This window comes from Melanostigma gelatinosum (assembly GCF_949748355.1).
Source record: "Melanostigma gelatinosum genome assembly, chromosome: 20".
In the NCBI taxonomy this organism is placed as follows: Eukaryota; Metazoa; Chordata; class Actinopteri; order Perciformes; family Zoarcidae; genus Melanostigma; species Melanostigma gelatinosum.
Window position 1 is genome coordinate 6,083,081 of NC_136653.1, and position 24,250 is coordinate 6,107,330.

The window sequence follows — 24,250 nt, forward strand, 5'->3', positions numbered from 1 at the left end:
TACAGTATGGAATACTACCTTCATGACCCAACATCAACTCATGCTCTTGTGACTGAATGGGAACTATAAGAAAGCCCAGACACTGACTTCCTTGGTATGTCACCATAGCATTGTTTGTTTGTTTTTGTGTGTGTGTGCATCAACAATTGTTTCTCAGGTTCCGTTAGAATGTGTATTATTGAATTGTCTTTTCTTGTCTTTTAAAAATAGCTAAATGGATATTCATTGACAATTCCCTAAAAATGTTGGGTTGTAACATTACTCCACCAATCCACAAAACAAAGACTGAGCACAATAGGCTACGTGCAGACACACAGTGAAAGCAGTCTCGTTTCACTGACTCTACACTATGGAGCTGCAGGCGGACACACACACACACACACACACACACTGAGGCTTAAACCCCTTGGAGAGAGTCTGTTGGCAGTAATACAGAGAAGCCTTGCCAAACCTCCTCCCAGTTTTAACTTCTTAATGGGGATACGACAGCCAATCTACCTGAATTAATAAACCTCTTAAATATCAATAATCCCCTGAAAACAAGCCGTGGTGCTGTGTGGAAGTTTAACATAATTGGAAACTGTAAGTGTCAATTTAACTCGCAGTCAGGCAGTTCCACTGGCACTACTGTAAGTGGCACAAGTTCACTTCTAGTAGCATTGTCAATGTCAACGTCGCCTTCAAATACACTGACCATACATCTGGTGAAAGTCCGACCACATGTTTTTAATGTGTAGTTGTGTTACTGGCGAAATGGTCACACAATCCAAGCTTTCCAAGCTGGCTACACGGCATTCCATTTATCCAATATTTTCTCTTACAATTAAACCAATAAGGCAGAGTAAACAAACAAACCATCAGGCCGAAACATTGCAAGCTAAACAACGGGCAAACTGAGATTTGCACTCTTCAGTCTCAGGCCAGAGGGCATTTGGTAAGCTCCTATTGTGGAGCTTCTTCTGAAGCTTGTCTTGAACAGAGGAGGAGAATCTTGGAGGTGGAAGTGTGTTGTGTATTGACCTTGGGCCTGGGCTCGGCAGAAGAACTTGAACGGCTTCAAATGCAGCCAAGCACTTTCATGTGGGGGGAAATAAAGGCTGCCGTGTACAGGTAGTGTATCGTCCAGCTTCCATTTAGTGTAAAGGCCTTGAAGTCCATGGTAAACAGCTATGTTATGCACTTGGCATGTGACACATGAACACAAACACAAAATGTCACGGTCGTATCAAGGAGACAGAGATGGGCGCGGACACATCAAACGGTATCTTGTCACAAATTACGAATACTTGCTCTCTGTCCGTGGTGGGCTGGTCCTTGCTGGAGTCTGAGCCGAAGGTGTTTCGGGTGAACCGCCATGATGATGGTCGCCGTTTATTGTGAAAGGTAAGATAGGAGGGAGTGGTTTAGCACGGTTGAAAGGAGTGATAAAGTTGGCTGTCTTGGTTCGGACTAGAGAGCCTCCGTGTTGTTTAACACTATAATGTATGTTTAGAATACGTTCATTCCAATCACAATGTGGTTGGTTGAAGCCTTTATTCTTGGTGTGAAAGCTCAGATAAACCTTGTTCACGCCAAAAAAACACAGTTCAACAAAAATATATTGAAGTGCAAATAATTTTCATGAAAAACATACGCCCCAGGCCTGAAATATGTAAGGTTCATAATGAAGGCAAATTTACAAACATACAACACAGTAGAATGTCTTCCAAATTTAATAATTTGTGCATTATTCAACACATTTCTCTTTCAATCGGCCTCGCAGGGCTGAAAACAGGTCGAAGAGACGACCTGATTGGATTCCGAAGGCTTAGTTCTCCAGCGAGAGGTGGTGAGTTATTCAGCGAGGTAACTAAAGGTTGCGTGTTTGTGCTGTGGAGGAATTCAGATGTGGAGGAAAAAAGAGACAAGATAAAAGGTGGGAAAGTGTAGAGGGAGAGGGGAGCTCACTGCTGAGTATACTGCTACGGTTATTTAGAAACGAATGTGTGAGTCTGGATGTACAAGTGGGGTCGAGGCACGGCTACCATCCTAAATTTCTGCTGAAAGAGAAGCTAACCTCCTTGTCTAAGGCCTGTATTTGGATAAAACTGCATACAGTTTAATCGCTAAATCACTGAGAAATCCTGGTGTGTTTACCTCGACCTAAATCTCCACACGGCAGGATGTCTCAACCAGAGGAGGAAGGGTGTGATCAGGCTGGATCTCAATAATTCAGGGCGGTCCACTCCTCACCTCAGCCTGCGTCACTCCCGAGAGCTCAGCCTCGACTCGTGTACCGCACCACCACCAGGACAGAGTGACGTAGCGTGCACCCAGTTAGCCTTCACACCGTGCACATGAACAAGTCACGGCTGCTGTTACAACTCAAATACTGCAGACGTGGTTGGGGGGGGTAATCGAAGAGGTGAGTGATTACGGGCTGGCACGCCTCAGCCCTCCAGCTCTGTCAGTCGATTAAATATTATTGTGTGTTGCTTTCACAACATTAGCTGATTACTCCGCAGGCTCTACTTACGCGGTGTTTTATGGCCGACAGTAAGCCTAAATCATTGCCATAATGCTGGTGTAATTCAACCTAATGATTGTTATGTAATTGTACATGCAACCGAGGTGTTATACTTCCCTGTGAGTATGTTGATGCTGAACAGATGCTGATACGACAACTCAACTTGGTTCCAAACCTTTGATTGTTTTTTTGGATGCTTGCGAATGCAAAACTACACCTGTCTTACTGGCCGAAATCAAAGTAAGGCTTCGAATTAGACATCGTAAAATTCACAATTTTTGCCCGAATGTATTTCTGGCGTCAATTCAGATGCGATCCAGAAAGTCACTGGGTTGTGTTTCAGAATGACATTGAAAGCTTTGTAGCTTCTCCAATGGAATGGATCCAATTCAGGTATAGCAGCAGCCAGCAGGCTGTTTGTACCGTGTACAACTAAAGCACACCAGACAGATCCAAACTGAAACACTGAGAACGTCAATAATTGCAGCAGCAAACTGCAGAAAATGTCAAATCAAACCACACATCAATTTTTAGCAACGAGAACAAAACTGGCTCTTTGCCTGGTTGCATTCCCTGAGGGTGTATTTTTCATTTTCCAGAAAAGGAAAAACAAAGACCATTGTGAGAATATCCACTTGCTAATTTGAAAAGCAAACTAAACAGGGAACACAGCCGCCTTGAAGACAGCTGTCAGTGTGACAAGAGGTATTATCAGGTGGGATTTAAATTGTTATGCTGGAGGCAGCCAGGCGGTGTCCAGAAGGGATTTGAAAAGACAAGGCTTGGGAAGGAGGGGGGGGGAGTGTTTAGTGTCTGTCACTCAAACATACATTTTATTTCTACCAGGCCTTTATGTAAAAGTTTCTCTGCTGAATATTCATGAAGTACAACTTAACGACTCAGAAAAACAGGAGCTACGCCACAAGCAATTATATAACAAAGGTAAGCACTGGCTCGTGTACAGTACAGGGCAAGTTCAAAGTTTCACAGCTACCGTATTTGCTTCTGGGCGGGTATAGAGGGGAACAACCGGGCCCATGAGTAAATGCTTTAAGCTTAACACATTGAAGTGCAATGGTAGCATGGATTTCATTCAGGACTTTTTAGAACGACATTCACGTTATTCTTCCCAACAGAAAGTTACAGGACGACAGGATCAGATGCCTAAAATATCCATCCTGAAAAAAAAAACACAACAGAATACTTTTGAAATCCCTTGTTGTAAATTGTGAAGAGGAAGTCATGAATTTGAAATGTTGAAGACTTAAGTAAGCTTTTTAACCAGGACCAGCGAGAGAGCTAAAGCAATGTGATCATGAGCTCGGCCAATGAACCAAAGTGTGAGAAGCCCATTTGTGTGTGGTCTCACAATGTGCTTCTTCCACCACAGATACTGGCACACAGAGGTCAGACCGTTGGAGTAGCCAATTAGTCACCTCACCCTTGATATGCACGTTACCAAGACAACACAGGTACAGCAGCTATGGACCAAACCAGATATTTATATCAAATTTGACTGTGTTGGAAGCTGCAATGTTCAGGAGAATATGAACTGTAAATAAAAATATTAACCGACCAGCAAAGTTGACAGGACCTTTATTCGGTGAGTAGCGTCTGCAGGTATTTCTTCATTGTTTTGTATTATTTACTTTTTTTACGAGATTGTGTGCTGAATGGGGAGCCAGTGGAGGTTTAGAAGGAGAGGGGTGACATGATCTCTGGAGTGGATGAGCAGACGGGCAGCTGACTCTAAGAAGGCTAAGAAGGAGAGGGAAGACTTCTCATCAAATGAAAGAAGGCTGTATGTATTTAATGTGGTTGACGCGATGTTCGAAGGAAAAGGGTGTTGAGGCTAAAAGAGTTGGCGGAACCGGAGTGGACGAGGCCGCGTGGTGTTGAGAGCATCTCTGTGTTACTGCATGTATTCTTTAGGGCGTGTACTGCGAGGCCGTCTGTCTTCAGTGAGCTGCTCTCGTTGGCGTTTGTGCGATTTCATCAGATGGATTTAAGGGGCGAACCAAGGAGCCGTGTGGCTGAAAGAGACAAATGTGGTTTTGAGAGGGGCAAGCTGATTGAGGCAGGAGGACAGGGTTTCATTGTAGAGGGTGAGGGCGGATCGTCTTTCAGTGAGGCGAGCTGACCGGGATGAGGGACAGACGGACATGATATCATGGAGTGTCATGGTTGCGGACGGGGATGTCCACGTCTTTGATAATGGCCAGGGGGTCCGACATGGTGAACTCAGAGCCAGAGAGGTATGGTATTCCTTACAAATTCCTCCAGAGCACAAACACACAACCTTTAGTTACCGAGCCACACACACACTGGTCTGACACTGTGGGGTCACTGATCACTGACCCCTTTGTCTATCAATATAAGACGTTGAATTACCACGAAGAGATTGAATTGCCTCAGTTATGTACACGGGAAACAAGCTAAAAAGGCAGCCTAACAAGGGTAAGCGCTGGCGAGGCAAAAGGCTGTGAGCACCATCAACCATATGCCAGCATCCGCCTACACTTCCCAGCAGGCTCTGCCCTCTTGTTGCAGACCTGTTTGCTGACTGCTGCCAATATTCACTGGCAGGAACCTTCTGCAAGACGTGCATCCAGTGAGCACCACAGTCTAACACCTTTACTCCAGGAGCAAGTCGGCCTTCATTTCAATGTGCACCGATCCTCAATAACACAGCGGATTAAACGGTATCTCTCACATAATCGCTGCGGTGCTATGACAATATAGTGCTGAAGATTAGAGCGCTTACATAATCGAAACAATTAGACCAGCAGCCGATTACATGCTCATATTCCTAATCACCATGTGAATCTATCCTCAATGAGCGTTTCGGTTTCCAGCCCTTGCAGGATTTAACTTCTTTTTTTTAAATTTCCTCTCATGTGCGTCGCCATTGATAATCTATTTCAAATAGGTTCTCACATTGAGCACGTACAGCATATAAAGTCAATATGGCGCTCGGCAAGACTCGGCAAGATTCAGAGGTGAAATCCAGTAGGCTGGCGCAGCAAGCGGCTTACCCTGTGTTCTTATCTCTTGGCAGAGCAAAGCCGAGTCGCTCGGTGCCACATGGCACCCGGATACGCAGCGAGACACAGTCACGCAGTCACACACACACACACACACACACACCAACACACATATAGACACACGTTGGCTCCTGTGATCTGTTCCCCAAAAGCACTTCCGTAGGTTCAAAAGAGTGAGTAGCAATGATTCAGGGGCTGGAGCAGGTTCTGCTCCGTTACAGCAGGGTAAAAGAAGGGGATGTGGTGGTTTTCTCTTGGTTTTGCTGATCTAAATCTGGCTGTGCTTCCTCTTTGTAAACTCATAGACGGGGTGGGAGGGCTGCTTTCAACTTTGAACTAATTACCTGTTCAAAAAGATTTAAATCAGTAACCTAATCCAAATATCCCAATATGAACGTAATGCAATCTGATTTCTCTCTGTTGCTTTTGGATTACCTCAATACCAAATATGAAAGTAAAGACCAGACAAAATCTGAAAGCAGAAATGGGGAACAACATCACAGTTCACTGCAAGTGTTACTGAAGCAGCAGTATCCATCGACAGTCAATTAAATTAACCTACATGCAGAATGTCATTTCTTACATTTTTGTCTTTTTTTAGCTTCACTTGTGGTTTTTGAATGAGGATTTTAATGTCTGTCGTCATATTTTATGATGTCATCACTCTCGAAAGATGGGAAAAATAGGATTTTTATGTTATTGTGGTTATAAAATGTAATTGATGGTGCTGTTGGATTGCTGGTAGACCGCCCCGTTAATACAGCTGCATGCCTCCCTCTGTGTTTTTTGACTGCAGTGTAAATGTTTTTGAAAGGCTAAAAGCCACAGCGGTAGGTAGAAGAACTGGTTAAAATGGGCAACTTTCAAACCCTGCATGAGTACCAAATATCTAGTAAGATGGGAAAAAATGGATGAAAACCTCCAACAGTAACACCCGTTTCACCCTCTATAGTGGCCATCAGTCAGACAGGCAGCAGGGAGAGGGAGTGGCAGGGCTGAATGGGTTCCAACCTCAATTGCACACTAGAGGGAATATTTAAAGGAGGAGGGGGGAGTACATTAGTGGAGCCAATTAGGATTATTAGCAAGACGTGTTTTATTCAGCTAGGACTAAAGCAAATTGCTAAATTGAGTGCAGAATTACTGACAGCCGAAGTGCACTTGCCCTTTTTTCAGCCAGTATGTATTGTGAGAAGCAGTGTTGCTATACATGCCTGAACTCAGAGGGACACGAGTGATGTTATACGTGATTCAAAGTACATTAGCAGCGCAAACAGGAAAGACAATAATCGTACACGATTAACACATTAGGTCGATAGTCACAGATCCTTTCACAGCACACATTTTTGGCTTGTTAAAGCAAGGGAAAGCACAGGTGTTATTAAGGTTATTAACAATGGCTCCATGGACGTGCAGAGTCACACAAGTCATTCAAGTCTAGCAAGAGGCGGGCTTTACTACTTTACCGCTGACTTCCTGTTTTGATGCCGTTATATGTGATAGGACCGGACAGAAGAAAGGTTGACATTAACGTTTTTTAATTACTATTAAGTGTATCATTTTTCATCCCCATCCAACAGCAGAGCAACAGAAAGAGCTCAATGTCCCCATTGAATCTGTTTTCCCCTGCTATTTACATTTGATCGCCTGGTTGCCTGGAAAAACTCTGATAGGTGAGATATGAGCACATCACTTTCTAAAAAAGGGCACATCAAAGATGAATCTATCAAGCATATAAAGCCAGGTATTCATATCACCACAACTGATGTGTCATTCTCTGCTTCTCAGTGTTGCTCTCACGTTCTCTAAAGCAGAAAGGGTGATGGCAAGGAAACAAGCCAGCTAATAATACGTGTAGAAGAAAGCCCGTTGATGAGATCCGAGGGAATTCAGGCGAGGAGGGGGGAGGGGGGGTAGCAGACTCCTATCAAACGCCAACGCTCCCTGCCACAGTGTCTGCAGGTTGGCTGTATCTCCCTCGTGTTTACGGCGGGGGGAATAGTCTGAAGCGGCACTGAACGGCGTTGAAAGAGAGCCTTCAACGTGACAACATTGTGTCGTCCCGGAGTAACAGCTAATGCATGGCACCTCGAACTAAATCATTTCATTTAGAGCCTCTGATGTGCAGACAGAGGGGATGTAGAAATGCATTTCAACACCAAGCCTCTCAATTGCTCGCTGTCCCCGCGAACATAATGAACAGATTACCGTTCACATGACACTCCTCTGACAAGTGCCTGGCACCTTGTGGGGGATGTTTTCACTGCACCGCCTCTCATTCCATGCTCCAGGCGAAGAAAAAAACAAAAGGAATGACCGAAACTAGTTTAGTTTAGCCACAGGAAATAAAACAACTTGCTAATTAGGGGAGTAATGGACTGAGGCAGACGGTATTGCCTGAGTGGACGGCTTGGGGAGATGGAGAGAGGTTGAAATGCCAAGTGTCTATATCCCGGCACCCTTAGGCCAAAGTCCTGCAGACACTGCAAGTCTACACCCAATTTACCAATTGCTTCTTCTGTCCTGACTGGGGTTAATAAAATGCTAACAATCTCAATATCCATGACGGCCCTTTGCTAACTACTTCCCCTCTGGTTAAATTCTCCTCTCCTTTTCTCTCCCACAGAAAGAGACTGTAACTCCTGCCTTGGCTTAATCAGGAGGAACGCTTATTAAGGAGAAGCTCTCGGGTACTTCCTAAATTGGCTAGAGGACAGTCTCGCCAGTGCGATAACCGCAGATTTATGTCAGACTGAGGTGTAAATAGCTGCACTCCCTCTTCCCCTCCTTTAATTAAGCAAGCACATTTTCCAGGCCTTCGTCTTGTGCGCTGACCGGTCCGCTTCCCTCTGCTGAGCAAACGTTAGCTTACAAAAAGCAACTCAGCCATGTGCAGGACGGTGCACAGAGGAGCTAAAGATCGTGTTCAGATGGCTTAAAATCTCAGCGATTGTCCTTAACATTCTGTTTGTCCCTGTATGGGTTTGATGGGAGAGTTTCCGAGCAGATATATCACTATATTTTACACATTTTGTTGTCTGCTGTCTTTTTGAGCCAGTAATCCAGCCTGTTTGCGTCTATCAATGAGTAGTCATTCGCAGTGATACATGGCGGCGGATGTCAAATTACTTCTCAGCGTCAGATCAAGCTGAGCGCACAAGCAAAATGGAAATGTTCTACGAGAGTGTAATATCACTTTAAAAGCCTGAATCTGTACTTTGAAGACAATTCCATCTGTGGCCTCTCATCTCCCCGAGTTCTATTTTTGAAGCTCCAGATAAGAAAAAAAAGGTGCACGTCCCAACAAACTTTACACTTTCTCTTCGCTGCGGCTGTGCTCGTGTCTGTCAGGGAGAGAAAAAAATACCTGAGACGAGTAGCGGGAAAATGCTCTTGTGCCGTACACGAGGGGGTACTCAGCGTTCAGATTCAGCGTTCAATTTCCATCACTGATAGCGTTGCTATTGATTCAGAGTTTGTCCTGTGCTTGGTGCGCGGCAGACACAACAGATCCCTGGGTTTGGGAGCTGTCAGTCAAGGTAATCCAGGAGTCTTCTTCAGAGCCTGTCAGGGTGAAGAGCACCGCCTCACATTTCTCTCAAACGAGGAGGACGACAGAATCGGCCTAAAAGCTGTCTGAGAGGAGAGGAACGCTCCTCCTGAGACCAAACAGGCAAGAAAATATTACGGTACACTTCCGTGAAAGGGGCTTCCACTTTATTCCCATTTACTTATTTAAATCTGCATGCATAATGCTTTAGGCCAACAACAACAAATGTAGTGCTTTGCATCAGGTCATTCCCCATGTTGACTTTAGTCCATCCGTTGATGTTTCCTCGGCAGGTTTTCTCTTTCTCCGCACACGGTTTTGACATGAAGACATGAAGCAGTAGTTCTCTGAGGCAAAGCATCCACACTGCTAGGTTTCTGTTTTAAAACTCAGATATTTTGCTGGCTTTCCGCCCTCGCGTCCACACTTCTGTGTTTTAGAACGGATGAATGGTCACGAATGGTCATGAATGGTCATGTCAAATGCGTTTTCAGGCGTGGTGGGGTGGAGATTATTTCTTAAACGGCGCTAAAACGCTCACCGTTTCAGAATGCTGTATTAAAACTAAAACGTTGCAGTGCGGCTGTAGCTTTAGCTGCAGAATCAACACGACCTTTTATAAAGAACAGTGAGGGTGCAAATGTTTCCCTTCCTTCTGACACAGACTTGATTTCCAAAAACGTCTGACAGAAAGCTGTAATTGTTCACATCCAAGGATGACATGGATGCGTCACACAAAACCGATCCCACGGCATGCGGCCTATATGTTGCTCACCGGAGACGATATATCAAGACACTGGTATAACGGCAGCGTTGTAGATTGGCTGAACCCGAAGGTTTCAAGAAAGCAAACACAGATTCAGGCAGAATTTGAAAGCCTGTGTAGTTATTTAGAAAAATCATTTTGCTCTTTTCCACATGCATATACAGTAGGTTACATCCTAAAATAGATGTGAACAGTCATCTAAAACAGTAAGGTGTGGCTGTAGATACAGACGCAAATAGAAACAGGCAGAGGCACACACACACACACGCACACACGCATGCCGCATAAACACCAGTCACGGTAAAAATAAAGAAATAAAGAGGTTTTATTGTGCTGATAAAGGACAGGAGGCCCTGCTGCTTTGAAATGCTGAGTAGTGGAGGGAGAGCGTCTGCCACCACCCACCATGGATTAAAATGAGAGATGGGATCACTGGGATTGCTCCATTCACAACACTCCCACTTATCTGCTGCAATTAACATTAAAAGCCCCCCAACACAAATAAATGAAAACATGAGTGCCTCTAAATATGAATGCCGCCATATGTCGTGCTTTTGGGCTCTGTAAGCTTGTCTGTATTTGGCCTGTGTGTGTGTGTGTGTGTGTGTGTGTGAGTGTGTGTGTGTGTGTGTGTGTGTGTGTGTGTGTGTGTGTGTGTGTGTGTGTGTGTGTGTGTGTGTGTGTGTGTGAGTGTGCTTGCCATTTGTTACCCGGGGTATTGTGAAAACCAGTGTTCTAGGCAAGTGAGCTCTGAGGGGAAATCCACCCCAGAGGTTCAGAGAGCAATTAAAAGTCAATGGATCTCTCCAGCAGCCAAGCTGCTGGTTTCTCCACCTATTCGCACAGCCTCGTGCACAGGGGGTGGAAGGAGTACAGGGGGACGGCGGAGGGGGTTCCACACCATAATTTTCTACGAGTGATGAGCTGTGAAATGCAACAAAAGCCTCCCCATTACTGCGAGAGGGATTTGAAGCCCAGAGAGCAATTGAAGAGAAGAGGGGTAAAACGCCTTTTTCAAATAAAATACATGAGAAAGAGAAAGAAGAATTCAGACTGTGAAGGCCCATATCCCCGGTTCATATTATGCACGGGTCTTCAAATCCCAGTGAGCGCACTGAGCATTTAACAATGAGACAATGTGATATTTCTGGGTGACTTGCAGTCAATAGGGAGGGCCTTTAAGTTATTCAGAGGCTGAATCTGAGCTATGGGAGATCATTCCTCCCTTGACTTATATTCAATACAAATTTTCTGGGAATTCATCATGTCAAGTATCTGGAAACCAAAGCTGAAGGAAAGTGAGATATAATGTTTTCGTTTCCCAAAATGAGCCTTTTCTCCTGTTGACGTCATTCTCATACGCGTGAGAGAATATTTTCTTCAAGTCCCACTTTCACCGTCTAACACAGGGGTCTTCAACTAAAATTCCAAAAGGTCCAGATTGAGAAAATCTCCTCGGGCAAAGGTCCGAAACAGTCCAATAATATCTAACTTGCGCTATTTAGTGGCATATATATATATATGTATATATATATTCAAGAAGTCTAGTACCGGTAGTAACAACGTCTCTGTATAGTCAATAACTGTCAAATCAAATAAAGAAATCAATTATATTTCAACAATTATTATTCTCAGTTTTCAAATTTAACTGGATGGATTATAAATAATACATAGAAATACATGAATAAATGTTCTTCTCATTTAAAGTACAATGTCTGGATTAAAGAATAACTGACATAACAGAAAGCTTTTCAAAAATGTGCATCTTAAAATAAAGTAATTCATTTTATAAAAATTAATTTCACTGAATTGTCCTGCAGCTTTAAATTCAGTTCATTCAGGTGTGAAGTGATGTCAATCAAAAAAGCCACAATATAATATTTTTGTCATCTAAAATGAGAAATTAGTGAGCATGGATTTTATCTGTGGTTATTAACACTTGTTTCAGCTCTATTCTCTCTGGTAACATCATTGTTGGACAGTGAATTCATGCATTAGGATTCTGATCATTTTGGGCTCTTAGGTTTATTTTCTGTGTCTTCATTTAGATGTGAGTGGGTACATTTGCTCACAAGAGTTGAGCTTTGCCTCGTAGTGCGCTTCATTTGCCGCTTTTATCAATAGTTACGGTTTCTGAAAATATGAGACATGCTGGTTTTAACTGTCTGTGGGAAGAAATAACATATACGAGTCTGTTCATTCATGCTTACAAATTCTGTTCTCTCTGAACACGTTTCTCTTTTTGGAGAACATCATGTGAAATAACTTCTCTGATCAGCACTATATTCCTGCTCTTCTTTCTGTTTCCTCATCTCCTCCGTGTGTCACGGTGTGTATACATCTCATCTCACTCGAATCAGGAAACTTGACAGAATACTCATGTTTGATTGGTTGAGCTGCATCACGTGATGTGATTTACAACGCATGGTCGCCGTGTTTCCAGCACTGCTGAACAAGTACCGTAACGGCTGAATAAGTTGCGCCGGTTAAAGAATGAACTTGCTCTATAATATGTAGATTTCAAAATGATCTATCGGTTTGAGATCCTGGGTCCGGATGCAACTGCGTCTGGGTCCGGATCCGGACCACGGTCCGCCAGTTGGGGACCCCTGGTCTAACATATACAAAAACATCGGGGGTTAAAAAACACTGAGATTTTCCATTCTTCAGCATCTCCAAGTTTTCCTCTCCAAACTTTACGGCGAACGAGGAAATGTTTTGCTCCAAACTTTGACAAAAAAAAAAAAAAGAGTCGACAGAAAAGCCTGTGGGAAGCTGGAGTCAAGGAGGGCCCCCGTTATCTTGTTATGGCAGCGTAAACGGTGAGGCAACACTGAGCGCCTTGATGGAGCCCAGATAGACGAGTCACACGCTCACTCACACAACATCACAGCGACACCTGATGTTGTCTGCATTCCAACTTTTCTTTTGCAAACTTTCTTCCGTGGAAGTCAACATTTCCCTCCTGTTTGCACTTTTTAAACAACACTCGCTCATTTCCATTCCTGCTTAAACCATAATATGTCACACAACAGTGACGTGGTGATTGTGTTAAACGTGACAATGCTGCTGTTAATGACGATGATGAGGATAATAACGGCATAGAATATAAACCTCACCCTCTTAGTTACTGTAAACTATTGAAGAAGTAGATACAAACAAAAAAAACCTTGACTGCATTCAACATCTAAAACTAGTGTCCTCACTCGGTCTCAGACTGGACTGTGCAAGGCTGGGCCGCAACATGCCCATAACAGGAAGTGCCATAACACCTGTTTAATGGACTTCTCGTGATTTTGGCTTGGCCTGGCTGACAAGCCTGTTAGCGCCTGAAGACGTGGAAGAACGAGCGGCGGTTGGAGGAATAAAAGTAGAAAAACTATAAAAATTCAGACCGTGCCCGACACTCATGCAAAGTTTATGGCACAGGACGGGTCGGAGAGACTGTGATGAATTCCTCCCGTGACCGCGGTGTGTGTAACCCTCACATCGGGCAGAGAGACGCAGCCTGACAGTTCTGTGCCGAGTTCTCACTGTCCTGGTAGTGTTTCAGCTGAATGTATCAAGCCACAGAATAAAAGCTTGTTCATGGTCGCAGATTCAAGAAAGACAAATGCTGCATCCACTGTGTAGATTAATCAATGCTCGTCGCACTAATTATTGTGAGCAGCGTGAGCGTTCCAGATGGTTTCCAAATAATATTTTTGTTTAGCGCCCTGTAGTTATTTGTTTGACAGCTCGCTATATTTGCTGTTTAAGCTGGACTAACTACTACAGGCTTACAACATATCATGTTTTAATAAAGATTGTTTTTCAAAGATTTCAGTCGCTAGTGTTTATTCAGGTATGGTCTAACAATTACGCACGAGTGCAGTGCATTTTTGGGTTAGTTTGGGAGCCTCTGTAGCATGATGTTAATGGTGGTTTGCACTCCAGATAGCCATCTCCAATCCAACAAGAACAATGACTTGTGCTGCTAGATGGAGTGAATTACACACATCTCACCGTTTAGCTTGTTTTGCTTCATAACTTGTGCCTCTGGCGCAAGTTTCAGTGAACCTTTGATTTGGTTTGCTCTGGTGAAGATGAAAGAAGACACATACAATGCATCAAGCTGACTTAATGCTCTGATGTTAAACAGCTCCATTGAATGAGTAATTCGTTTTTTCAATGCTGGTTAATTGCTACTACATTTGTGGCTCTGGCCTTCATTAATGTCGATCAGAAGGCTTGAAAAGCCACCTTTGTGCAGTTTCGCCTTCTCAACAGCCAAACAGGTTTATGAGACCGGATGTCACAGACAACACTGTAGCCCTGTGAAAAAGCCACCGTCTCTTCCCTCTCATGCTCTCCCTTCTCTAATAACCCTTGAAACGACTGTTACAATATGGAATGAAGCATATTGCTGACGACAGCGCACTCGTTTCTCAGCGCAGAGTGTTGGAGTGTGGTGTCACAAAGGGGCGGGGCTGTTTGATCAAAATCAGCTTCGGAAAAGGTCAGATTTGTTTATCGCAATGTAAAATGATTGGGAGCCCACAGCAACCCCTCGCTCGCATTTATTGGCCTAAACACGTAGAAAAGCCCCTTGAATTGTGCTCGGATGGGTTCTTGGAAATGATGCTGGTCATGGCGACAGCAACATATTGACCCTGTTGTGGCTCTTAATGACCATCAGGAGTGTTGCTTGTCTACTCAGTGAACGTGCGACACATATTTTACCTTTGTGAGCAACAATCTTTTACTCCCTTTTATTCTATTACTCTTTACCGTCAGTTAAATGCAACACTCCGTAGAAATGTCTGTTCAACATCTTCTGACTATTGCAAGGGTTTTTGTTTTCTCTGCACATTTGTTTGTTCTGCCTCTTTCCTGGTCAACAATTACGGAGGCTGCTTGGCAATTGGAAGTGAAAGTTTTGACAGCCAAATTCATGAGGTTCATGTCAGTTCCAAAGCATTGAGAACTATTCGCATTCACAGCAGGAGGTCTTGTGAGTACTATATAAATCTAAATAGGTCTATATAGTAAAATTATATTCATAATAATAAATATAAAGAACGTATCGTACTATAGTTTTAATGTGGTCATATTTTATGCAGAGCCTTGACATCAAACATCATCATACAAAGCACAGACGTGGGGGGGTACTTTCTAAATCGCATGAGGTTGCCTGGTAATACTAGCCGTGTGCGAATAGGGCGTAAGACAGTATTTGTGAGCTACCTTCTCTTATCGCGGCACAGATTTAATGACCTTTCATCAGGGCTACAAAAGAAAGCCACACGCTGCACCACCTTTTTAATAATCTCCTTCCTTTCCTAATTTAGATTTGATTGGTTATGAAATGCGCCGGCCTGCCGGGACTCAGGTTTCAGCATTCATCAGCGTTTCCTGGTTGTAAATTGATGGCACAAATAGAGACATACAGTACTCCCATGCATGCATAAGGACATCGACACGGGCACGGTTAGTATGAATTATAGAGCTGCACCTAGAAAGGTTCTTCTTTTATGTTTAATGCCATACGCATCAAAAAAAGAACCAACACATGCAAGGTTATGCTGCTTGATAAATTGTGTGTTGGAATAACTGAGTGGCTGTTAGTTCAGTTTTTAAAAAATGAAACACTGATAACTCCCATGAGAGTCCTTCTCAACAATCAGCAACTGGATGTGCCAGAATTTTCTTCAATTAAACAAAGATAAAACAGAAGTAATTGTTTTCGGTACCAAGGACGAACAATTGAAAATCACCGCTCAGCTTCAGTCACTGATGTTAAAACCCACAAACCAAGCCAGAAATCTAGGTGTAGTTATGGATTCAGACCTCAACCTGAACAGCCATATCAAGACAATTACAAAATCAGCCTCCTATCACCTGAAGAATATATCAAGGATTAGAGGACTTATGTCTCAACAGGATTTGGAAAAACTTGTCCACGCATTTATCTTCAGCAGACTGGACTACTGTAACGGTGTGTTTACAGGTCTCTGTAAAAAGTCCGTCAGAAAGCTGCAGCTGATTCAGAACGCTGCAGCTCGAGTCCTCAGTAAGACCAGGAGGGTGGATCACATCACTCCAGTTCTGATGTCTTTGCACTGGCTTCCTGTCCAACAAAGAATTGACTTTAAAATCCTGCTGTTGGTTTACAAAGCACTGAATGGTTTAGGGCCAAAATACATCTCTGATCTGCTGCTACCTTATGAACCATCCCGACCCCTCAGGTCGTCTGGGACCGGTCTACTTTCTGTTCCCAAAGTCAGAACTAAACATGGAGAAGCAGCGTTCAGTTTTTCTGCTCCACATATCTGGAACAAAGTCCCAGAAAGCTGCAGGTCTGCTGAGACCCTCAGCTCATTTAAATCAAGATTGAAGACTTTTCTGTTTGCTGCTGCCTTTAATTGAACCACATTCAATTCATATATTAATCAATTTCCTGCATTTCTGCATTTTACTACTGCATTTTATTTCTTACACTGTTTTTTAATTGTTTTTAAATCTCCTTTTCTTTCGCCTTGTGTTTTGATGCTTTTAATGGTTTTATGTGAAGCACTTTGAATTACCTTGTTGTTGAAATGTGCTGTACAAATAAACTTGCCTTGCCTTGCCTTCTATATATATGGTACAGGAGCTTGAAATGAGGAAAGCTCAGCTAGTTCTCTCTGCCAGCACTGACTTGTCTAAATGTAACACTTGCATTTACTACTTTGTCACTTTTTAAGCATGGAGGTTCTTTTTGGACAAGTTGCTCAACGAGAATCAGCTTCTTCTGCAACTGTACACCTTTTTTTGTATGAAGTCAAAGCTCCCCCCCCTAAATCCACCACAAAGTCAATCATCGACTGGTGGAAGCTCTGCGACCTGTCCAGGCTTTTAAAGGCCAGCCTGAGTCAAACTGGAGGGGAAAGTGAAATCTCATATGATGGCAGATTTTTGTGCCAGAGTTCAGTGAATGCCAGCTTATTGCTATCGAAAAGGTCACCGAGCTAGAAGCAGAATAAAAAGTCTTCACTGGGGAGAGTGGTGTGTGTGTGTGTGTGTGTGTGTTTGGGGGATGAAGGCTGCCACCTGAGGTAACATATAAGCACCACACCCTCCAGCTGCATCTCTCTCTCTCTCTCTCTCTCTCTCTCTCTCTCTCTCTCTCTCTCTCTCTCTCTCTCTCTCTCTCTCTCTCTCTCTCTCTCTCTCTCTCTCTCTCTCTCTCTCTCCTTTGGTGTCGGCTTTGGTGTCTGTTACCTTCAGCTCTCCAGGAAGCCGTCGCAGGCCTTTAAAGTACACCCGCCTCTGCGAGCACGGAATCAATTACCAGAGAGATGAAATTCTCCGATAACGCGGCCTAATGATAATTGGCCCGAATCTGCAATGATCTGACTTACGATACAAACCACTATTGGCACTGCAGCAGCGCATTGGCAGCCAGAGTAGCTGGAATATCAATGATAATTGTTCTGATGTTGATTCGGAGCCACGTTACTGCCTGAGGTAAACAGAAACCGATTGCAGAGAATTGGGCTGTATGGCAAGCAGCAGGGGTCATATTTCCCTCATGTTTGTGTGATTACAGTACAGCGGAGAGAGTAAATGGTTATGTGGGAGCAAACCACACCTGTTTCATTGAAGCACTCGTATCACATTGACTGCCGGAGACACGAGGGCGACAGCGCTGCGCAATCTCCCACTAATTCAATAAGCGCTCATCAGACTGTTAAAAGGCGAGCAATAATACAGTAATGATGAACTCGGTTTCAACTGTGCGTCCACAAATAGCACGGCTCCACCGAAGCGTCAGACACGATGGTCCGCTGCTCATACAGCATTCATCCACAGCAAATACCAGACACGCCTCAGGTTCAAATGAGGATCAATCGGAGGTCACAGAGCCACCCGGAGGGAGAACTGAGGGTGAACCCGTTTTGACGATATGCCCCCCCCCCCTCATCCTACCCAACCTCCTTTGCCTTCGACCAACCTTGTCCGATCACGGGAGTCAGCGTTTTTTCAAAAGTGCCTGAGAGATGTCGGGCAGAATAATGTGTCCTATAAATAAAACACATTAGCTACAAAACACGCTGAATTATTCACATTTCAGAGGCTGCATGCTGCCTCACGCAGGAGATATTCGGACTTCAGTCACCGTATGCTTTGCACACAGTCCTCTGGGTCTCTGTCTCCCCCATGTTCGCTCTGTGTCGCTCTCTCTCTCTTGATCAATCTCTCGCTGTGTTTGTCATCTGTATTTTGTTAATCCCTGTCGAGCTCCTCTGTGCCTCCAACTCAGCTGACTTTCTGCTGATGGAGACCGTCTATTTCTACTACTTTTTCCTGGAACATCTCGCGATTTATCTAAAGGGCTCTTGAAGCTGTTGAGGAGCGCATTTGTTCTGAGAGAATCTTTGATGACTTGGTAACACGCGCCGGCCCACAATGGATTCATCATTTAGCGTTAATCTGAGGCGACCAGCTGTGAGTTTCAAAGTGAAAAGCACCCGGAATAAGAAGGAGGGCGGTTTGCTAATTAGATACTTGACCTAATATGCATGTTTTTGCTCATTTTATTCTCAGCTCCGCCAGGAATTTGTGATTTCCATGATTGCGATGTAATTTGCGGAATCACCAGCGCCACATGAACTTCAAAGGGTAAAACAATCAGCCGATCGCTGCTTTTTATAGTGCTGTTTGCATATGAAATCCCTCTCGTCCCTCGTCATCACTTCTGAGTAATCCCGATTAACCTAGTGTGCACAATGTGGAACCCTTCATCAACAAGTCAATCACAGCAGATTAGTTCAGCGCCACAACGACCCCTTTGGGAACAGGACTACGGGTCTACGGCCGTGGTAACGTCTCTGTGAGGCCCAAAGCACAGCGGTGCTTTGAACTAAATGCCAATATCAGCATGCAAACACGCAGGTATAACATTTGCCACGTTCACCATCTTCCCCGAGAGGCACAAGAGTCGCTCCTGCTACTTTATCTCCAAGTTGATCGCAAGGAAATCAGACGCAGTCATTTCGTGGCACTGGATTCCCGAAATAATCATTTAAAGGGTGAAAAATGACAATATTGGTGAATGCTGGGCCGCTGTGTTTGAGTTGAGCAATGAACACTTACGGCCCTGCGCGTGCAAAAGTGTTGCTAATGTGAGAAAAAGAAAAGCCTGAAGTACTGGAAGTTAAAATACTGTACACGCTGTTGTATTTTTAGTCCACCTGTGCACTGTTTCACCCGGAGAGAGTTTGAATGTTTAGGCCACCCACTCATCCAACTCTGCTCAAAGACTGTCGCAACAAAGAAGAAAACGAACGAGGAAACCGTATTTTTTCATGTGACTCTGATGTGTGTGTGGAGCGAGATGTGTGTGTTGTTCGTCGGTTGAGTCACAGAGTTTTCTATCAGTGAACGGCACACGAGACAGTGTTTGCGGCGCACTCCCAGAAGCAGCTTTCTAAACAGCAGAACGTGACGTCAATGGGCACGAGCCTCTATTTCTTGGGGGCCGGCGTCGTATCTGAGTCACACAGGCTTTGAGAGTGTCTGTCACGGCTGTGGGGTCCGAACAAGCCGAGAAGATGCACGATACGCAGGCACAGATAAGAAAGCTGCCTCGGTGTTGTGTGTGTGTAGAATTTTTAAACGAAAGATTGTGTGTCTTCACTTTCTGCATGTACTCACCAGGGCACAGTACGTCTCCGGAGGGTCTCCACAGGTGATGTTGGGGGGATCCAGAGTAACCTTCAGGTACTGGGTCATGTCGGCCGCCTCTGGCTGACAGGCCATGTAGTCCCAGGTTAAGCCTTCGTCTGAGTAAATCTGGGACTTGCACACATCGTAGTGGCCCCACGCTGCCGGGTAGTGCTGCATGGCCGCCTGGCAGACGCCGGTCCACAGCGCCTGCAGCGTCAACGCAAAATGGAAACGCATGGCTGGTCCTCTCTCGGCTTCCTCTCTCTCTCTCTCTCTCGATCTCTCGAGGGCCTGTGTCTCCTTCTGAGGGGGGTTACTAACCAGGGATCCCTCTACTACTTCCACTTATTCCAACTCACTCAACTGGAGTGAGGAGGCATGCCAAACTCCCCTCAGGTGCAGTGAGAGTCGGTGCAGAAGTGTCTTGTTGTTATTTGGTGCTATTTCTGTCCCTTTTAGGTTTTCTGGAGCGGAGGGTACGAGGGATGGCCAGGTTACCAGTCCGTCGAGAAGATAAGAGGGGAGGATTGAGGGAGGGAGGAGGAGGAGGAAGAGGGAGGGGGGGGGAGGCGAGAAGGAGATAGCCCTCTGACACGCTGATAGGAGGATGAGTGACAGGTCTCCTCAGCTCGCCCGGCTGTCAATCATGGTCCTCTTCCTGCACGGCGATCTGGTGCTGCGGAGAAACAGAAGAAGGAGGGGGGGTGTGAATATACCGCTCTTATGGGAGTAGAGTTTTGACAGTGAGAGAACATTAGCTGGCGCCATGGCAAGAACGAGAGGCGTATGTGTGAGTAGAGAGTCGGATGGGTGCTAGGTAGGTGTGCCGTGTGCCGTGTTTGTTGTCCATCAAAACACAGAAAATCAGAAAGTGAGGCCATCGAGGTCAATTGGATCCCGCGGCTCTCGCACCAGACCCTCATCTCACGCAGCGGTGTCGAGCCTACAGTGTCACATACCCCACACACTACACACTGCACGAGCTGGAGCGATAAAGAGTAGACATCCAAGATCTGATCAGACGGTGCGGTCTTAATCAGCAGCAGAACTGTGAGGCGCTCCACTTAATGTAGTCAGTTAAAAGTATTTCATTCCAATCTACCAGTTCCATGGCGACACTTAAACTGTCCGTGTGTCGTATATTACGATCAAATACTACTGCTTATAACCAAAGGAGTTGTGGGAAAAGAGAGACTGTATAGTGGTGGATGAATATCTGAAATACTTCTGAAATACTTTATCAGTTAGTGGACCGCCATCACTCAAATCTTTACATTTTACGTTTCAGCTCATGTACTTCAACCTGCATGAAGCTGAGCAGCTACTGAACAGTTAGAGAGTTTTGGAGAGTTTTCCACGGTTAATATAAAAAGGTAAAAAAACCCCACCAGACTTCCACTTGAACAGGATAAAGTGGCCACTCCTGATAACAGCAGCCATACGTTAACATAAAGATCTTGTGGCTATAGTGCTGCTTTCACGTTTCTTCTCTCATGTGGCAGAGCTGTCTGTGGCAGGAGCCACCGCACTATATCACATACGGTGACTTCCTCCCAGGCTACACAGCATCCATTTATATCTGCCAACCATTGTGAGCGGTGGCCTCACTCTTCCTGTTGTCTAAGGTTTCTGGAGCTGAGCATCGGGCTTGACCCTGCTGTCCTACTCCACAGTATAATAGGAAATAGACATTTCTTTATTTTGTAATTACACATTGCTAATTAACTCCAATTTGAATGTATCATTATATTTGATTGACACTGGGTCACAGCAGCTTTAAATCTAATGAATAACTGTATGTCAGTCGAAATAAAGGGGAGAAGATAATATTATACCACAAAGTGATCAGTGTTTCAAGAGATGTATAAAAAGTCTGGATTTCAGCAGCATCGGTGGAGAACAAGCTGTGACAGAACGACGAGGTGACCTGTGTAATGTGAGAAAGACAATATGGGGGAAACTAATATACTGTATACACAGTATAGGAGTTGTGTTCACATGTAACGGTACACCAGAAGCCTGGAGACTATAAACGCCTTCCAGAGGTTTCTCTTGATTGTGGAGACAGTGTTAGGATGAAAACATCTGGAGATTTGACTCACAGAAGAAAAACAACACGTCTCATGTGTGTACATATAGGAATGTGGTAATAGTGATGTTTACATTTGCCTTTTTCAAAGTGTAGTAGATCTGGAGCTGCATCTGTGTCCGATATTTCGTGTCATTCAGAGACATTTCAATCCGATGGAATGTAAATCATAGTTAACAGCCGAGGTCAGGGGCAAAGTAGCGTACAAATATGTCCTATACAAAGTGCACACAAAGGAAAAAAACATCTATTTATACTGGAGAGTGTAGGCAGAAACACGTGGTAACGGTGATGAATTCAAGAACATGGCACGACAAGACCATTCTTACAAATTGCCCCTTATGCTCTGTTAAAAAAATAATAAAAATAATTCTCGGGCAAAATAGACATCTGTTACATCGATAGAAATAGCGTTAGCCACAGATATGGCTGGAAACTGAGATTCAATTTTGCACCAGATGATCGAGACAGACAATGTAAAATCGGTACAAAAAAAACAAACGAGAGCAGGTATTGCTCGTCAGAGGACGGAGGAAGTAGGACGAAGTTAAGGGGGGAAAGAAATGAAGCACCTTAAATGTAAAATGTAAGAAAGTCAATGGGGGAGATGTCAGCAGGTGAGGAAGCAGCCAATTATCCAGAGGAACTCTTGGCACCGAGCTCCCTGTTCCCATTAAGAGACATAATATTACCGTGTTACATGGGGGAAGACTAAAGGGATGGCCGGAGAGTGTGTGTGTGTATGTGTGTGTGTGTGTGTGTGTGTGTATGTGTGTGTGTGTGTGTGTGTGTGTGTGTGTGTGTGTGTGTGCGCTTCACGTGCAGAGCTTCAAGTCATGGGTAATGAGACAACAAGCTTGGATAACAAGCAATAGAGATCACAAAAGCGGTGGGTCATTATCACTCCACCGTCCTGGACTCAGCGGCCCCTTCCTTTCATTACTCCCCCCTTGTAACCCGCCGTCGCCCCAAAGAGAAGAGGTGAGGTGGGGGGGGGGGGGGGGCAAGGGGAGCAGATGGAAGAAGTGCGGATGTGCATTTTAAGTGAGAATGGGGTTTTATTTTAGGGCAGGTCGCTTCCTCCAACCATCGATCAAGGTCCGAGGACATCAGAGGAGCTCACAGGAAGTCTGACATTCTTGCATGTACGGGAATATATACTGCACCGTAGGCACACAGCGAAGAACGCTTACAGTAACAGGGGGGGGGGGTCGCAGGGTGTGGCTGCCAGACATTTTTGTTATAAATAGAAATAAAACGCGTATAATGAAGCCTGCAGCACATTAATCCAGCACATTTTACCAGTGGTGTTACCTGCGGTGTGCTAGGATCAACTTGAAATATCTGAAAAAGTCACATGGGAATTTTTTTTAAATAAAAAATCAAAACTGAAATTTTGTGTGTAACAAAAAAGGAAATAGCGCTTTTAAAAATATCCTTTAAATAATATTTTGTGCTGATGTGGTTTTTCCGAACTGATGTTGAAATACCTGCTTATAAATTCTTGATTTACAGAATTAATTAATATACAAAAACAATTTCATAAAAAAAAGGAAAGTTCAACGACTGGACGCATGACTAATTGAACCACTCGTCTGCCTGATCAGTCTCCACGTCACACTTCTTCACTGTACGTTGCATACTGGACCGTGATTGGCTGCCATACGATGTCACAAGAAGCTGCTAATGCGTTCATGTGTTGAACTGAGATTCGAGGAGAGCGCGGAGAAACTTTCCCCCTTCAGCAGACAAATGTCAGAAAACAGCCTGCTAGTGTCACACCGCACACACATCATTCTGCTCAAACATCCAAGTGGAGGAACAATAAGCAGTGGAGGAGGACTTATGAATAAAATATGGAAAAATATATGAAAAATAAAAAGGTTAAAGCAGCAGTGACAAAAAGGGAAGTAAAACCTGTTTTAATGTTTTAAAGATGTTTTACAAAAGGAGAGTTTTAACACCAATCTGAAATTGAAAGGAAGTTCAGTACCGGTAGACCAAATGTTATCCTCCATGTATGCAGGTATAGTAAACCCTTAGAATATTGAAATACAAATTTCAGTGGAGTTAAATAACAATATTTATGGTGGAAACACTGGATATTTGCATGTTTTTCTGCTTGACAATCCAACCAATTTTAACATCCACTTCAGCAAATCGATTGGCAGCTTGGTTGAGATGTAGGCCTTCACCGTATGGTAGCAAACCACAGTAGACCAGTTAGTGAGGTGTGCTCTCAAACCGCGGGGGGGGGGGGGGGGGGTCCGAAGGTAAGCAACCCGCCAGTGCTGCAGACAACACACCCACTACACCCGTGAACCCGCCACTCCCTGGTCTCCGGGGCCGAGAAACAGCCCTCGGTGTCCGCTCGTGTTTCATCCCCGGAACCAGTGGAGCATGACGGAGTGTTTCTCCGAATCGCAGGGGAAATGCCACACACACGTCCCCAGAGCCGCTCTGTACTGCTGGTGGGAGTGACTTGAAAATCATGCATGTCCTCAAATGAACAAATGAAGGAGCAGGTCCCTCATATCTGCCCCCTTTGTCTAAGCCTATACAACTTCTGCAGGTGTACATGAACTCGTATCATACCTTCACGCTC

The 24,250-nt window shown here is 44.4% G+C and overlaps 1 protein-coding gene across 1 annotated transcript in view; it reads right to left on the minus strand.

Moving 5' to 3' along the window:
* Positions 1 to 19,793, minus strand: part of ntng1a (netrin g1a) — a gene marked incomplete at both ends in the record, with an annotated part of 84,734 nt that extends 64,941 nt beyond the window's left edge. Inside the window, one exon of the mRNA XM_079292260.1 lies at positions 19,545 to 19,793. Coding sequence (XP_079148386.1) covers positions 19,545 to 19,793 — 249 coding nt within the window. The remainder of the gene's footprint in view (positions 1 to 19,544) is intronic.
* Between the last annotated feature and the right edge of the window lie 4,457 nt (positions 19,794 to 24,250).